A 19,298-nucleotide genomic window follows, 5' to 3' on the forward strand; every position below is an offset into this window, starting at 1 on the left:
CATTGGTGAATTGACATGAAAGAGAATAAGATAGAAGGGTAAGATTGTAAATGTAGGAATGCGAGGATTCGGAATCGTCGATCACAGATGGGAGTAAAACGTGGTGAATGTGGACAGCAGCAGAATGAACTTGGACAGGAAAGTAAGGAAAAGTGGTGTTGCTCTTTTTCCCTTATTGGTCAATTGTTTATCCTTTCAACCCAATCAAATATTGGTGCATTTAAGTTTAAAAGTTTAAACTAAAGTATTAAAATATTAAGAATTTGCTTACAGCATAATAATATATCTTGATAAAACATTTAGATATTTATTACCTTTAATATTGGGTAACAAAAGTAAAATTAATGTTTCATTCTGTCTCATATTCCTGATACATTTATATATTTATTGTACTTCTAAAAAGTCAGAGAAGTGTGAGTCCTCTCTTAAGTTTTTCAAAAGAATTTTACTTGTTGTCTTCTATTAGTGTTTCCTTTAACGTAGTTGAATGTAATATATATTATTTTAATATGTATATTTATTTTGATAAGTGTGTTTATTTATAAAATTATGATGAATTTCTAACACTCAATTAATATTGTACTGATAGGGTAAAACCGAGAGGTTCATGCCGAGAACTACATAGCATAACAATTAAGATGATTAAGTTAAAACCGAGAGATTTTGACCGAAAGTAATAAAGACAAGAATAAAACAAATATAAAAGTTGTAAAAGCCCAATTAGATAAAAACTTACAAGAGGGGTGCACAAATAATAAAAAAGGTGCAGAAAGAAAGCCCAAGAGTAAAGGGAAAGCCCATTAAAGAAACTCTATAAATAGGAGTTCAGAGATAGAAAGAGGTAAGAGTGATTTTATCTGATGAACGTTAAACCTTTTCTGACTTTGGCATCGGAGCGACTTGCAGGTACCCCCCACCTGTTGTGAGGAGAAGCCGAGAGCACCAGCCGAGAGCGCCAGCCGAAAGCACCAGCCGATAGCACCAGCCGAGAGGAGAAGCCGAGAGCACTATCAAGGAGAGAAGTACCCGGCCCAAGACAGTATTCAGCCCAAGATTGAAGGATTAGTCTTGATTAACCCGTTTCAAGTGTTCTTGGTCCTTGTTGTAAGAACATTTTGGCGCCCACCATGGGGCCGAGGGTCAATTGAGAAGGGTTAAAGACAAGATGAGTCAAGGAGGAGAACAAGGTGGAGATCGGGAAGACAATGTTAATATGCCAATGGCAATGTTGGTCTAATTACAAAAAGAATTCGAGATGTTAAAAAAGAATAATGAAGAAGAATTAAGTATGTTAAGGGCCGAAAACGCACACATGAGGAGAAAGTTACAAGAGGAAACGGTTTTGAATTCATCTTTCGAAACTGTCCAACCGGGGGTACAAGTGAACGAGAGGATATATAATGAAAATTCTCAAACCAGAAGAAGATGGCTTGAAAATTCTGGGGTTTGTGCAGGAACATCTTCCAGAAAACATCCGTTTTATGATGTTATAGTCGATACTCCGTTGCCTGACAACTGGAAGAACTTAACCATTGACAAATATGATGGAAGTACGGATCCTGATGAGCATATTGCAATATATACTACTCAAATCAGCTTGTATACATGGAATGATGCTGTTATGTGCAGAGTATTTCCTACAACTCTGAAAGGGGCAGCATTGAGCTGGTTTACACGCCTCCCACCGTTGAGTATAGATTGTTTTGATACGTTGATAGAAAAGTTCGGTGCTCAATTTGCAACTAGTCGTCCCCATCATTTAACGTCAATCGCCTTAGTGAACATAAGACAAGAGAAAGGAGAGTCTTTAAGAATGTTCATGGAACGTTTTGGGAAGGTTGCTTTGGGAATCCGAAATCTTAGTCCAGAGGTCACCATGCATCATATGATAACGGCATTAAAACCGGGACCATTTGCCGATAGTCTGTGCAAGAAACCTGCGATCAATCTGGATGAACTAAGGCAACGGGCATCAAAATTTATGCAAATGGAGGAATTAAGGGAGTTTCGAAATCAAGTAAGGTTTGATGGAGGTGAGAAGAGGGTGACAGAAAAAGAACACCCGCCTGTTGCAAGAAGAGCCCGAGAAGAATTCAGAAGCCGAAAATTCCAACAATACACACCTTTGAATGCAAACAGAGCTAGAGTTTTACAAGAAGCTATGGCAACAGAAATAATACCACCACTGCGAAAAGCACGAACACCAGAAAGAGCAGATCATACCAAGCATTGCGAGTATCATAAAAATCATGGCCATCATACAGAAGAATGCATCGGGTTAAAGGATAGAATAGAAGAATTAATTCAAGCTGGACAGTTGAAACGCTTCGTCCAAGGAGGAAATGTGAGAATAAGGTTAAGTCCTGAGAGAGGATCGAGAGGGGAAGAAATGGGCCAGAGAAGAGTTGAAAGATTTGAAAGAAGAGATGAAAAAAGAGTTGAAAAAAGAAGTGATAGAAGAGATGGAAGGCTAGAAAGAAGAGGTGATAGGGATCATCAAAACACTCAGTCAGTAAGGCGGAGTAGGGAACGAAGTCTGGGTAGACCGGTCAGAGGATTTATAAACACGATTTCAGGAGGTTTTTCAGGAAAGGAATCCTCATCAGCAAGAAAACAACATTGGAGAAGCATCAGAACAATTAATCATATTTTCAAAAGAAGAACCCTGCCACCAATGCTTTTCACAGATGAAGATTTTCAAGAGATTGATCCCGATCACGATGACCCTATGGTGATAACGGTAAAAATAGCTGAATATGCTGTTATGAAAACCTTGGTTGATCAGGGGAGTTCAGTTGATATCTTGTTTTGGGATACTTTCAAAAGATTACACTTAAGAGAAGAAGATATAGTACCTTTCCGAGAGCAGATCATTGGTTTTTCGGGAGAAAGAGTTAACACTAAGGGGTACATTGATTTGATGACCACGTTTGGAAGAGACAATAAAACTAAAAAAATCAAAATCAGATATTTGGTGGTGGATGCTACTACATCATATAATGTGTTATTAGGACGATCCTCTTTGAATAAACTGGGAACAATAGTTTCAACACCGCATTTGGCTATGAAGTTCCCAACAGAAAAAGGTGAGATAGCAACGGTTTATGTCAATCAAAAGGATGCTCAGGAATGTTATGCAGCAGGCTTAAAGATGAATTTAAGAGCAAACCATGATACTGAAAGAATGGTGGCAATGGCCGACTTGGACCCAAGAATAAATGACGAAAGGATAGAGCCAAAAGAAGAGACCACAGCTGTGGTATTGGGTCAAGACGAGAAGCAATGCACTTATGTAAGTGGAAGTTTGCCAAAAGAGTTGTTAAGTAAATTCATCACAGTGTTACGTAACAACAAGGATTTGTTTGCTTGGAAACCATCTGATATACCTGGGATTGATCCGAAAGTAGTTTGTCATAAATTGTCTGTATGTCAAGAAGCAAGACCGGTCTCTCAAAAAAGAAGAAAGTTAGGAGAAGAAAGACGAAAAGCGGCAATAGAAGAAACCGAGAAGTTAATGCAAGCTGGTTTCATAAAAGAGGCTCAATACACAACATGGTTATCCAATGTAGTGCTTGTCAAAAAACCAAATGGAAAGTGGAGAATGTGCACAGACTATACAGACTTAAACAAAGCTTGCCCGAAAGATACATACCCACTACCCAACATAGACCGGCTAGTGGATGGGGCGTCTGGACAAGAGATGATGAGCTTTCTTGATGCCTATTCAGGGTATAATCAAATACAAATGTATGAGCCAGATGTTCCAAAAACGTCTTTCACCACAGACACTGCGAATTATTGTTATAAAGTCATGCCTTTTGGTTTGAAGAATGCTGGAGCAACATATCAAAGGTTGATGGACAAGGTGTTTAAGGATCAGATTGGAAAAAATATGGAGGTGTATGTTGATGATATGGTTGTGAAATCAGGAGAGATAGAGAAACACTTGGAAGACCTTGAGGAGGTGTTTGCACAGATAAGAAAATACGAAATTCGGCTTAATCCAGAAAAATGCGTTTTTGGGGTAAGAGGTGGAAAATTTCTAGGTTTTATGTTGACAAACAGAGGCATTGAAGCAAACCCCGACAAGTGCGAAGCAATAATGAAGATGGGAAGCCCAAAGAATTTGAAGGAGGTACAAAGACTAGTGGGAAAACTCAACTCATTATCAAGATTTCTACCAATCCTTGCCGAAAAAACCAAACCAATAGTAAACTTGTTAAAAAAATCCGAAACCTTTGAGTGGGATGAGCGGTGTGAGCAAGCCTTTTCTCAAATCAAAACTATAGTGGCCGAACCACCAATCTTGGTTAAACCAGTGTCAACCCAACCTATCATAGTCTACCTAGCCACCTCGACTGAAGCCATAGGAGCAGCCTTGATTCAAGAAACCCCAGAGCAAAAACCAATATATTTTGTGAGTAGATCCCTACAGAGTGCCGAAACCAGATATCCCAAAATTGAAAAAGTAGCCTTAACCCTGGTGTATGCTGCGAGACGTCTTCGGCCATATTTTCATAATCATCAGATAATTGTGAGAACAGATTACCCAATATCCAAAATTTTGAGAAAACCCGAACTTGCAGGTAGGATGGTAACGTGGACGATGGAGCTATCAGAATATGGAATCAAGTACGAGCCAAGAGGACCTATCAAAGCTCAATCCCTTGCAGATTTCATTATTCAAATGCCGACAGCAACACAGCAGGAGCACTGGACATTGTATGTAGATGGAGCATCAAGCAAAAGAGGCAGCGGAGCAGGAATAGTGCTTGAAGGACCAGATAACTTCCAGGTGGAGATGGCGCTAAGATTTGAGTTCAGAACATCCAACAACCAAGCCGAATATGAAGCTCTTGTTGCAGGGTTACTATTAGCCAGAGACATGGGAGTTGAAAACGTCATTTGCAAAAGTGACTCTCAACTTTCGGTGGGACAGGTGCAGGGACAGTATCAGGTAAAAGATCCATTACTAATGAAATATTGTCATAAAGTGTTAAATATTATGCAATGTTTTAATAAAGCCGAAATGAAATATATCCCAAGAGAACTAAACATGAAAGCAGACTCATTATCCAAGTTAGCAAGTCAACAACGACAGGGCCAACACAACTCCATCATACAACAAACTCTTAGTCAGCCAACAGTGAGTGTGGAAGAATGCTTGAACATTGCAACCTCAAAAGATGAATGGATGAAGACTTACATAGAAGTAATAAAGAGCCAAGAACAAGGTGTTGAACCGGATGCAAGAATGGCAAAGAAAGTAGCTAGTTTTGTGTTGATTGGTGAAGAATTATACAAAAGAGGATACTCTGTGCCTTTGTTAAAATGTCTTTCAAATGAACAAGCCGAATATGTAATTAAAGAGCTTCATGAAGGAATTTGTGGGCTACATTGCGGAGCTCGAACAATGGCAACAAAGGTTTGTAGAGCCGGTTACTATTGGCCAACAATCCGAGAAGATTGTGAATTTTATGTCAAGGCATGCAAAAAATGTCAAGAATTTGGAAGTCTAAATCACATACCAGCACAAGAGTTGCACGAAATCGTTTCCCCATGGCCATTTGCGAAATGGGGAATGGATATACTTGGACCATTCCCACTTGGACGAGGACAAACTAAGTTCATGATAGTAGCTGTCGACTACTTTACAAAGTGGATAGAAGCAGAAGCGTTAACTAAGATAACAGCTCAACAGGTCCAATCGTTTGTATGGAAAAATATAATATGTCGATTCGGAATCCCGCACACCATTATAACTGACAATGGCAGACAATTCATTGACAAAAAACTTATGGAATTTTATGCAGATTTGGGGATCAAAGCAACAAGCACGTCAGTTGAGCACCCACAAACAAATGGACAAGCTGAAGCCGCGAACAAAGTTATTCTCGGACAGTTAAAGAAGAGGTTAGGAAGTGCTAAAGGACTATGGGCTGAGAAGTTGCCAGAAATATTATGGGCATACAGATGCACACCACAAACATCAACAGGAGAAACACCATTCAACCTTACATACGGAACAGATGCAATGTTACCAGTAGAAGTTACCGAACCAACATTACGAAGGCAAATGGAAGATTGGAATATCAATAATGAATGCTTAAGAACTGATCTTGATCTTATTGAAGAACTCAGAGAACGAGCAAAAATAAAGGAAGCAGCAGTAAAAAGAAGAGCAATGAAAAGGTTTAATGCGAAAGTAAAGTTCAGGGATTTTAAGGAAGGAGATTTGGTCTGGAGAATGCGTACTGATGCTCGAAAAGATCCACGACATGGAAAGTTGGCAGCCAACTGGGAAGGACCATTCAGGATAATGGAAAACTTACATAACGGAGCTTATAGATTAGAAACTCTAGACAAAAAAGTGATACCGAATACATGGAATGCGAGTCATTTAAAGTTCTATTTTAGTTGAAACAGATGTAAGCCAGAAACTTGTATACATATCGATTATCTAATCAAGAAGAATTATCCAGTAACATCATCTTATTAGAGTCATGCTTTTCTTTTCGGTCTTGGACGCTTTTCACTTCAGGTGAAATCCCTCCCGAAAAAATTTTACACCATTCTTTTTGGGCTTGGATGATTTCACTTCAGGTGAAATCCCTCCCAACAAAATTAGACATAATTCTTTTCGGTCTTGGATGCTTTCACTCCAGGTGAAATCCCTCCCGAAAAAGGTGGTCTTCGATTCTTTCTTCAATTGGTTCACAAGACATCTCCAAGCAATAGATATAAAACCGAGAGGTTCATGGCGTTTTCACTCAAACGTTGGCAACTAAAGACAAAAGTTACATTTATCCACTCACGTCTACGTTTTTGGTTACTTTAAAAGTAATACAAACCGAAAACTAACAACAATACCAAGGCAATACAAAACCGAAAAATAAACCTTAATGGTTAATAAAAACCAAATAATACTCGTCACGTTTCTAAGTTAAACATTTAACAGCGTTTAACTAAAATAATTCAAAGTACAGTCCTCATCGTTCGACCAAAAGGTTTATCATACAACCGAGAAGACCAAACCAGTAAGTTCTAAACATTTAGCACAAAGCCGAACGTAGGAATCAACAAATAATACTAAGTAAATAACATAACTTTAAGGAATAATATTCGTTAGTTTCTGATAACATTCCATGGAGACATTACAAAAAGGATTCAAAACTTCCACATATACGTTCGACATTTCAACATCAAAACAGCCTCCTCATATAAACTAAGGCACTATAAACAAAACATTAACATCTACATCTGCCTAGTTTTCGATATTGATATCTTCGCCATCATTATCCGGAATTTCATTCACAGGAATTAGTTCACCATTATAAAAATCCTTTTTAACATCAAAATTCCCTTCATCAATAGGAATCTTATAGAAATATTTTGCTTGTTGAAGAGCCTTTTCGAAGCCCAGCTTATGTTGTTCAAAGATAAAGCTTTCGGCTTCAAAAACATTGGTTCTCAGCTGATGTATCTCCTCGTCCATAGCTTTGATGGTGTTTTTGTCGGAATCATTTGCAGAAGATAAAGCCGATACCTTATCATTCAAACCTTGATTTTCTTTACACAGTCGAACATTTTCTTCAACAGATTTAAAGTTCTCGTTTTCTAAATCAGAAATTTTCTTCTCAAGACCTTCTATTTCAACTTCTCGTTCCATTTTCTGCTTTTTAATCTCTTCTAACTGCACCGATAAAGAGCTCATTTTTTCTTTATACTCAGCAAAATCATTCTTCAATTTGTCAAACTCAGATAACGCCACACAGTTCCCATTCTTCTCCTTCAACATCTTTCCAATCAAAAGATTTCTGCTTGACAATTCAATAACAGAATCTGCCAAAGCAGCAGCATCCATAGTCTTCAGCATGTTATAAGACGATTCACCAAAAGATGTCTGAACAAACTTCGCATACTTCGTTGTAGCACTAAATATCATTTCCGAGAGAGGTTCGGAAGAAACATGTTCACTCTGACGATGGCGCCAAGAAGACGAATGCGACCTCTTGCTATTCCTATCACGCTTTTTTGATTTCTTTGAAGGACCAGCAGCCTCAACATGGCTTACCGGATCAACCGCTTCCACATTCACAATAGGTTCCACGACTTCTTCCACCACAGGGTTCACCACATTTTCACGACGGGGAGTTACATCACCCACCTTATTCAGCAATTTCGAAAAATACGAGTGAGCTTTCGGATTAGTGCTCGCCATCAAAGCTGAAAATCAATAAAACATTTAGCTAAGTTAAAAGTTTTATCCTAAAAAGAGCAAAAATGTGGAATAACCACGTACCAATCAGATTTTCTCGAGGATTTGGTGAAGTATACAGTTGTAGCAGGGCGCGAGTGGGAACCTGGTACGAGAGCCGACAAAAAACCTCAATAACATGACGATCGGCAACACCCATTGAATGAAACGAAATAGAATTAAACTTCACAGGATCTTTCGTCCAATACAGGGGGAACCTTGGAGAATCTCCATAAAAAAAATACTCTCTTCCTACAGGCTCTATTAGAATGTTAAAAAAACTGCCCTTAAAATCTTTATATGATGATGTAAAAGGTTTAAGAAAACAAACATTGGATTTACTAATAAGGGATAACCACCCTGGCCGCTTCCCAGGCCGAGAGCTATAATAATACAAGAAGGAAGCAGGACTAGGAGAAAGCGATAATAATTTACACAAAATACTAAATGCTTGCATCGCAGCCCAACCATTCGGATGAAGCTGAGTAGGTGCGACATTAAGGAACTTAAGGACACCTATTTGAAAATTGTTCAAAGGCAACCGAATATGAAGATCTCTAAAAAAGCAAGCATAAAAATAAAAAAACTCATGACTGTCACCCTCTCGACCATGACAAACATTGTCGGCATCTCCAACACGCCGAAAAGAAATAATATCATTTTCAATGTCAGAATAATAAATCTGGGAATGGGAAAGGAAACTACGAAGTTCGATAGCAGAACGATATTTGGACAAATACTCTCGGACTTTAGGATTAACCCATTGGTAACCTGGACGAAGATTTCTCTGAGGCAATACAATGCCGAATTCTTGAGGAGCATCAACAGCCGGTGCTCCATTTGAATCATTCATACAAGAAGGGGTAGCAGATGAAGACTTCGAGTCTTGGCGATCCTCTTCTCGCACCACTCGCCCAGTTGATTCACCACCCGCGCTTGAAAAATCATCAGAAGCAGAAAAACTTGAAAGAGACATTACCTTTGCACGAACTGGTTACAGATTGAAAGAAAGCTGTTTTTCTCAATACACAACGAAACACATTCGTAAAAATTTGGAAGAAGACCCTATTTATAACCCAAAGTTACACCCTAGAATTTGAAACGTTGCAAGCAATCTGAAACCGTTCAAAAAGGTATAATCTAACGGTTGCAACAAGTTCACGTCAAATCAACTTAACTCAGCAAGGCCCAAAAACCGAGGCATTCAATATCAAATCAAATCAAATGTCAAATATACTATAATTTATTAAGACATGAATATTTTACAAGACCTTAAAATATTTCTGTCTTGGGGGGCTAGTGTAGTAAAACCGAGAGGTTCATGCCGAGAACTACATAGCATAACAATTAAGATGATTAAGTTAAAACCGAGAGGTTTTGACCGAAAGTAATAAAGACAAGAATAAAACAAATATAAAAGTTGTAAAAGCCCAATTAGATAAAAACTTACAAGAGGGGTGCACAAATAATAAAAAAGGTGCAGAAAGAAAGCCCAAGAGTAAAGGGAAAGCCCATTAAAGAAACTCTATAAATAGGAGTTCAGAGATAGAAAGAGGTAAGAGTGATTTTATCTGATGAACGTTAAACCTTTTCTGACTTTGGCATCGGAGCGACTTGCAGGTACCCCCCACCTGTTGTGAGGAGAAGCCGAGAGGAGAAGCCGAGAGCACCAGCCGAGAGCGCCAGCCGAAAGCACCAGCCGAGAGGAGAAGCCGAGAGCACTATCAAGGAGAGAAGTACCCGGCCCAAGACAATATTCAGCCCAAGATTGAAGGATTAGTCTTGATTAACCCGTTTCAAGTGTTCTTGGTCCTTGTTGTAAGAACAAATATTAAGGTAGGTTCTTAAATTAATCTTGATTTTTCATAGTTAATTATTTTATTAAATATACAAAAAAATATTTATTAATTTATAAAAGAATAAAATAAATATTACAAATTCGTTTTCTTAAAACTTTTTTTTAACTCAAAAGCGTGTCACTTACGTTTTCATACTCTTCTCTCTCTTGCGCTTTGTTTGTCTTTGCTACCTCCATTAAGTGTGCTTCCTCTTTTCTCCATTTCTTCTTTGCATTGTCTTCATGTCATTGGTAAACATTGTCTTCCTCTCTTCTTCTTGACCATTGATTTTTATATGTTTTCTGTTTGTCTTATGTTTTGTCTTATGTCATTGTTAAGGTCATTATTTCATTGAGAAGTTTTTTATTTGCTTTCTAATGTGCCTTCATGGTCGCGGTTGTCGCCTTGCTCTGTCATGTATTTGCATTTCATTAGGAAATTTTTATTTTCGTTTTCTAGACTTTTATTTATGTTCCTCTTATCAGGCCTTCCAATATCAATCCATTATTTGTATTGTTTTTTTTTAGTTATTCAGAACATGTCAGATTCATATTCAAATTGGGATGAAATAAAAGAATGTGAACATGAATGGATGCACCAAGAGATCAAAATAAATGTTAAAATAATGACATGTTCTTCATAAAACTTTGATTAGAAACACAAACAATAGCGAAAAAGAAAAGAAACTTAAACGTCATTCGTAAATGCGATTTATAAATGCGATTATGGTAAATAACCGCATTTATAAATTAAATTTAAGAATGCAGCTAAATAATTGTCTTTTTATCTCTTTGATTTAAGACTATGTGTACTTCAAATACAACTATATAGCCGTCATTTTAAATTGAAAATAATTGTTGTTGTTTTGCCTTTTTGCACTAGTGATTGGAAGAAATGTATACTTGAAAATCAAGATAATGGTAAAAAAAAATGTAGAGACAATGTAAATCTACATTTAAAGAAAGAAATAAATAAAACCTACCTTCAAATAGAAAAGAGAAAAAATAAATAATGTTCCAAAATAATATTCATATGTGTGAATTGTATAAAACATAGCAGATAATAAATTATCAATGTTTAAATATCTCAATAATTTCTTTAGTGACAATCTAGACAGGTCAAATAGAGTTAAGATTACAAGATGGGTTTTCGAAATTTCTTCTAACTTTACATAATATATTTTAATGAAAAAACTATAGTAAATTATATTGAAAAGGAAATAAATATTGAGTTTAAGATACATTGTTAATTATACTAAGATATTGAAATTTAGAATAGATATATTTTTACTCACGCACCAAAAATATATATTTCAACATAGAATTATTTAATTTTTTTTAAATGGATTTATTTTCTCAGTTTGTAGTTATAATCCAATATTAACTATTAGAAGCAGTTGTGGTTTTTTTATTATAAATTTTATTAAACATAAAAAATATGTGGTTTGATTTAATTTGTTTTTTGTTTAATATAAACTTAAATTAAATTAAATTTAGTGGTTTGACTTGAATTGAATTTTATGAGTTTTTCCATTATAAAATTGTTAAATGTCTTGTAATGAAAGTTTTGTAAAAAAAATCTATTATTAGTGTGCCTATATATAATCATTTTCATATTTTTTTAACTCTCATATTTATAAGTTAAATAACATAATTTTTTAATTAAAAATTATAATATAAATTTGTTGTAATTTTGATAAATATAATCAAACTCTAAATGAGTTTCTCAAAACACAAAATTGTTTATGGTTGATTAACTAAAAAAGTTACGTTTCTAATAAAATTAACTATTTCTAATAAAAGTAAAAAGAAATATAACTCAATGTTTTGACAAATTAAAACACCATCAAAGGATAGGTTGATGAAGTTACATCTTTGGAAGTATTATTTTCATAAACCTTGTTCTTTTTTGGAGAGAAAAATAAATAGCTAAATTTATTTATAAACTAAAATAAAAAATAGATTTTATATAAATTACATGAAAATAAATTTTACAAATTAAATATAAAAAATTAATTTTAATTTTCTATCAAAAATACTTACAGAAAAATTTCCCTGAAAAACCCTAAATTTATTATTAAGCTTCCCTGAAATAAAAAAACTGTGCAGAGAATAACTAGGATTGTTTACAGGATGAATCAAAGCAACTAAATAAAAAATAAAATAGTTTAAATAAGATTGAATGAATTTCCTATTATTCAATTACACAAATGATATATTTTGAAAGAATAAGAAAACCACATAACCCTCTAAAAAAGCAATACATAATTATTTAAGAGTGTTTTAGACTACTAACTAAATAATAGAAAAATTACAAAAGTAATACATGATGTAAAGGATATTCTATAAAAAAATAGCTTGCAAATAAATAATAAAATCATCCACAATATTTAACATCATTTGTTCAATTTGGATTTAATGGAATTTTAAACTAATTAATTTAGATAACCTGACGAGACTCAAGATTTTGAACTTTAATTTATTTTGGAATCATCAGATGCATCAACCCTTCATATATGAACATGGTTAATTCTAATCATTAACCATCCCCTGGATTCAAGTTGGTCCATATAGCAATTCCGCTTGTCCCTACAGCAAAAACAATTACCGATATTGCAATCACTCGATCTTTTGTCTTTGATATGCCATGCATGTCCCTGCACTCAAAAGAGGAGATGAATGAGGTACAAACAGCTCTATTTTGCCATCTCTAGGTACAAACAGAAAACATCAATCTATATATATAAATTAAGCATAGTTATAGATATATAAAGAGAGGGAAAAATTGATAGTAGCATACCTTAGAACAATAGCAGCAGGAAAGATGAATGAGGTGCAAACAACGGTTGTGGATCCCAAGAACTGGAAGAAATACCAAATGTTTGGGATGGCCACAGCCACCAAGTATGTGAGAGCTAGCAAAGACAAAGTGAGTGACACAAATCTTGGGGTGTCCGAAGTCAAGGGAGGCTTATTTTTGTTTGAGAAAATAAGTTCATCTATGTTGACCCTCAAGGAAAAGTTCATGATGGGGAACACCAGGGCAAGATGGAGTGCATAGCTTAGTCTAACAATATCATTCAGCAATCGACCAACATGGGTATTGGAGTTTTGGTCAAAGTTTACTAGCACATCGGGCATGATGGAATCCCCAAATAATAGGTACGCAAAGAAGCCAATGGCAAAGTAAACAGCCATGCATATTAGTAGGGAAATCCGCACAGCCATTCGCATGTGTGTAGCTTTTCCAAGCTCTGCTCTAATTGGATGAACTGCACTAAATCATGTGTAATTAAGTTAATCATAAGAAAAACTTTGGCATTGTGCTCTTTACACTTCTATTTGCTAAAATCTAATGCCCACTCACACTATCAGAGGGTTGGATTTCATAAGAGGGAGAGAGATGCAGATGACTTGATAAGAATACTGAGGTAGTTTCTGTATAAGAAAAAGTATTAATTGAGGTGTGTTTGCATATCTTTATTGTAAATTATTGCATAGAGTTCTGGTTCAAAATTCAAAATACCTCAAATCAGAGCATTCAAGGAAGTGATCAAAAATGGCTCTCGTGAAAACCCTGCAAAGGTCCTACTTTTCTAATTATCTTGTCCCGCTGAACACCTCCATTTGCATCACGTTCAAGGTGGTTCTCCTCATCCACTGTGTCGCTCTAAGTTTGTCTCCGCAGATAGCCTGGAGGGTACTTACCTGTCACTAGCTTGACTACAGCTGGCATCTCACTTTCTAAAGGCCTTGTCTTTACTATCTTGATATGATACTGAGCTAGCTCGGTTGCAATCATTAGTTGATCCCCAGTCACTGGTATTATGAATTGAAAGGAAGTAGGAGAGCTGGTTTTCTCTTTCACAATCCGTGCAATTGACAACAACAATGAAAATCTCGATCTTTTCAGCTTCCCAACCTCCTCTAAGCTCCAGTAATAGTCAAAGAACTGCTGTGGGTATTTGCATCTGATGATCTTCTCAAATGTTTCAACTAAGGGGCCAATTTCAGCACGCACAACTTCATGCATGAATACTGGGGATGATGTGAGCATTACACACTCATAGATCCATTTGTATGCACTCATGTCAGTCCAGGCAATAATGTCTAGGATATAGTTTGCCAATTTCCCTTTCTCTTTTCCCCTTTCTTTCCTCCTGGAGACTCTCTATGATTTGCTTGCACAGTTCTATATTTGAACCTAAGAGGGTCTTCACAGCCTTCACCATTTTCAGCTTAAAGACAGGCAAGATCTCCATGTCCTCTGGGTAACCTGCTAAAGCCTTCATCATAGCTGTTATGCGCCTGGAAAAGAACGCATTGTAGTTGTTGCTAGATACATTCTTGAAGAGTAGAAGGAAAAAGTAACCATGATATATCATTATCTCAGTCCTCTTGCATTTCTTACAATTCTTTACGTCCACAAAGAAATCATCAGCTTCTGACGGTACGTTCACTGTTGTAAGCCTGATACCCTTCTCAGATCAGACCTCATCTATGATTGGACCCAAGTTTATCCGTGTCCTCTTCAGGATAGAAAGGACACAGCCAGCAGCAATGTACGGTTCTCTGTTCGCATGGCATCAAAAATGGACAACCCATAAGCCAAATTGGTGTTCCAAGTTTCATATTATTATATTGTCAGAATATGTTGTAAAATGAGAGTATTTTGTCTTATGGGTGTCAAACTATAATTTTTCGAAGTGTACACCTTATCAGATTCTCCGTAAACGTTAAACTGCTGGGTACCCACTACATCAGACTCTTCCCTAAACTCCATTGATGTCCACTTCATGATCCACAATAGTAGCTGCTGCTTGCCTCATCATATTCAATTCCCTACTCTTCGTGGATCCACAGCTAAACACGGTTGGAAGCAGCTATAAGCCCAGTTCTGCTCTCTCAAGTTAAGTTTTGAAGGACTAGTTGCAGAATCGCATCGGAAAATCCTAGTCTTGTTGGGTTGTTCGTGTAAGGATTTGCACCATGAGAAGATTCGAGCTTCGTTAGTGGTCGGAATACCAACAGAAGTTATCTAAAACTTGGCTTCTCTCTTCGAAGGTATCTAAGGGCTGCTTAACAAAGTAACAGCTATAGCTTACCTGGCAGGGAACCGAACTCAAGAAGCTGCATTGGTTGAAGAAAAAAGGTCTAAACAACTTCTTGAGACCCAACAAGAGGTTGACCAGCTTAAGTCTGATGCTGCTGAAGTAGAACTCCTTCGTCGGAAGACAGAGGAATGGGTGAAGGAGAAGGAAACGCCTCAAAGGAAAAACTAATGAGCCAGAGAAGTTAAACTTAAGCTGGATCGAGAAGGAAAAGACCTGGAGAACAATTGAAGAGTCGCTAAAAGACGAGATCGCTAATACTTTCAGAATGGTTTCGAAGGGACTAGGCCCTATACCTAGACCTTGAATCCCTGCAAGGTGGTTATTGACAGAAAACTAGTAGAGGAATCGGTTTAATTCTCATGTTTGTTCGAATCCTGATCACTTTTTGTTCATTTGAACTCGACAGAATATAAGAAGAATTGGGTATATGTTTTCTAGTACTTACGCGTTCACCTAACAGATTCTCCCTCTAAATACATAACGACTTTTATGCTACCAACACACTTGAATACTTTGGTTTAAGGCAATTTGAACATTGAACCAGAACAGATACTTTATTCTTGAACTCTCACAGTTTCACATTTTCTTAGCTTATCTTATAAACATTATTTTACAATAAATTTCACTAAAAAAATTGGATTAAAGTGAACTATTCATAATCACAGTTAAAAGCTATGTTAATGATACGAAATATATAAGTAAATTAAGTAAAATTAGCAAGATCTATCATTTTTAATTTTACCTCAACTATATATAATTTAGTGATTAATATATATAGAGAGAGAGATTGATTGAGAAAGAATAAAAATTAATGAATAAATAATAATTTTTCCACAATGTTTTTATGAGAGGAAAATAATAATTATTAGAAAGTTAATTAATTGATATTTTAAATAATCCTTCATCTGTTTGTTTATTATAATACATCGAATAAAAGAAAAGTAAACAATCTCATTCACAACAAATTTTATTTATAATTTCTTCAAAATACTCTTAAGACTTTATATTAACACATAAATAAACAGAACCTTTTCTTCAAAATTAAAAGGAAAAAGATGATATATAATCAGTAGAAAACTAAAAAATCATGAAACTAACCATTGACATGGAATCCGAAACCAGTGACAAAGATTGGGACAGTGGTGAAAAGATCAAGAACAGTGACTTGAGAGAAATCAGGCACCATCCTCAGTGATTGAGTTTTGCCGGACAACAATGCACTAAACGCCATTGATGAGCATATTGCAATAAAGACCAATGCTAGTAGGATTGATATTGCAGAACTATACCTTAGTGAATCTGTTTACAATAAACATCGAAAACAAGACACAGGCAATGCTTAATTAGCCAATTGTTAAGATAAAGGGCGGCATCGGCAATTAATTGCTTGTGCATTTGGGTAGTAACAGTACTTACCAACACGACGTAACATAACGAGTGGAAGCATTATGAACAGAGCAACAATAAGAAGAGTAAAAGCACGAGAGGTCCACCAATTCATTCCAAACCATTCTTGTAGAACACCTAAGTGTGTAGTTCCGTTGGACTGACTTCCACACAGCACGTCTCCTTCATAAACCAAGCCAATGAACATAGTCAAATTTATATGTATAGCAGACATATAACAGTTTTGAAATGTAATCAAGTCCTATTCATATTTCACTTTGTTTTTAGTCCAATGGTAAGAAGAACTTATAATAAAACACAACTTATAACTTCTAGGAACTTCCATTCCTATTCCTAGTTTTGTTTTCTTTCATTCTATTGTTTGTAATTTAAATAATGTTCTTCTAAATACTAAATTCTAAACAGTAAACAAGAGTGGGTCTAATAATGGTGAATCATAGTTCAAATTTTTACTATGAAAGACACTAACCACGATGTAGTTAGTAATGAAAGACAAGTATTCTTTCTAGTTAATGGTTACGTAATTAAAGTTGCAACCATAGCCAATTACTGAAGTACAATGGAGCAACGCTGTGCAAACTAAAGAAGATGGTTGGTGAGACTTCAATAATTTGAGCGTCATGAACAAGGCTTTCTCACCAAAATTAAAATTTTAAACTACCCAAATGTACTTTTGAAATCAAGTTATTAAAGAACAAAATATGAAAAGTTATTAATAAATTCTGGACCGCATAGTTTGGTTTAATTTTCACATAATATGTAATCCATGTATTATTTTTTTCATATATTAAAAACATCAATACATATAACGTAGAGATTAGTTGTGATGGTATGAACAGCTTAATTATATCTGTTCCTCTTCTAAACACGTTTTATTGTTAGCTAAAATATATTATAAATATTTTTTTAATTCTCTGATAATTTTATTCACTTAAATAAAGTTTAATCAATAGTAAAATGTATATAAGAAAAAAAATTGTATTGAAAAGTGTATTGTTAACACTCGGATTGACAAAATATATAAATGCACATTAATCTTACTAAAAACTATTTCATCCGTCCCACACTAACAATAGTTTTAGCTTATTAAAAAAATCAAACTAAGTCATATTTTTAATAAACATTAATTTTGATACCTAAATTAATTATTCTGTTTCAATAAAAGTAAAATATTTATTAAAGATGAGAATATTTAAATAAAATTGTTTCGAAAAAATAATATATCTATTATTGTTAAAAACTTAAATGGTAATCATAGTAATGGAAATTTTAATAATTATTTATTGTGTATCTTGTAATTTTATTAACCCACTCCCATAATTTCACCCAAAATACTGAAAGTGCAGGTAAAAAGAAAAGACTAAAAATAATCACAAGTTCCCTCATCTTTAATCTTTTTCTACTGGTTTAGCAATTATTTGGTTCCAATAATTATAAAAATCTACTCTAATTTTAACACATATTCATTTTAATTCTTATAGTCCAGTAAAAAAAATAAAAAAAATATGCATAGATAAGAACTGCAAAAAGAAGGAAGAGGAAGTTACCTAGAATAATGAGATAGATGATAAGGATTCCGAAATTTGTTACGAGGACGCAAAGCTTAACGGCAAGGGATCCAATGGACCCAAACGATTCACCCATCATGCCCGCGTAAGTAGTGGATTTACCGGAATTCGTGTACCTCAGCATAAACTCCACGGTCACATCTGTTATCAGTGCCACCAACACGATCACCGCGAACCCCGGAACTATGCCAAGCACCTTCATCGTCGCCGGAACCGACATGATTCCGGCGCCGATCATGGTCGTCGATATGTTGAACACCGCGCCGCTAATTGACCCATTCGGCGCACTCCGATCCTCCGCCGAGTGCTCGCATTCCGGCGACAGGAGAGGCTGGACTCCTTCAGTGATGTTGGAGTGAGATGGAATCTTCATTCGGAAATCATGAATGTTGTGGATTGGAAGAAGAGTGGAGACACAAGCATGACACTTTTATCCCTTTTCTTCCCTCTTTTTTTATCATTCACCAAAAAAACAAAACTCGTTATTTAAAAAAGAGATTATGAAGGTTGCCAAACACTTTTTCCCCTTAAAGAATTTTGGTAATTTGTATAGCACAATATATTTGATTCTCTTCTGCAATCAATAAACAATTATTAAACTCTTAATAATTTATTTTCCATGTATGATTATTTTGTCGCTGGTGTTATCTATGATTATATCTGAAGAAAAATGGTGCAATTTAAGTGGTATGACGTGTAATTCTGATCTATTATGGTTAGGTCCGAATCATAGAAATGGGATGGAGTTGATGATTCATATCTTATCTTAATAGACTGAATTCGTATTTTCAAATTTCCTCCAAAATTAATCCAACATGGAGACTCATACGTATATTCTTTAAAACGTATGTACATGAAGATACGTATATTCTTTAAAACGTAGGATAACAGACACACATCTATATATTATATAATTATGAATTATTCACAATAAATATTTATGTGTACAAGTATGTTTCATATTTTTTTAATTAGAAAAATATTTTTCATGGTTAATTCAAAAAGATTTGTTTTTTATTTTTATAATTATAATAAAAATTTATCCAATAAATTTGAGTTTTTAAAAAATTAATGTATTTATCTTGTTTAAAATTATGTTAGAGCTGTGTTAGAAT

General features: G+C 35.2%; 1 protein-coding gene across 2 annotated transcripts; it reads right to left on the reverse strand.

Moving 5' to 3' along the window:
* Nucleotides 1-12,336: 12,336 nt before the first annotated feature.
* Nucleotides 12,337-18,965, reverse strand: LOC137823955 (amino acid transporter AVT6C). 2 transcript variants are annotated; one of them, XR_016514828.1, is made up of 5 exons: nt 18,163-18,865; nt 16,625-16,777; nt 16,307-16,507; nt 12,895-13,371; nt 12,337-12,751 (listed from the first exon to the last, which is right to left on the reverse strand). XR_016514828.1 is itself a non-coding variant. In XM_068629339.2 (5 exons), exons 1-5 carry the CDS (start codon nt 18,554-18,556, stop codon nt 12,634-12,636), a joined length of 1,338 nt encoding a protein of 445 aa, XP_068485440.2. In that variant the 5' UTR covers nt 18,557-18,965; the 3' UTR covers nt 12,337-12,633. The 2 variants fall into 2 exon arrangements, 1 of the variants encoding a protein (XP_068485440.2); XM_068629339.2 differs by having other exon boundaries at nt 12,895-13,366; nt 18,163-18,965.
* Nucleotides 18,966-19,298: the final 333 nt, after the last annotated feature.

Source organism: Phaseolus vulgaris, chromosome 8, assembly GCF_051622355.1.
Source record: "Phaseolus vulgaris cultivar YP4 chromosome 8, ASM5162235v1, whole genome shotgun sequence".
Taxonomy (NCBI): domain Eukaryota; kingdom Viridiplantae; phylum Streptophyta; class Magnoliopsida; order Fabales; family Fabaceae; genus Phaseolus; species Phaseolus vulgaris.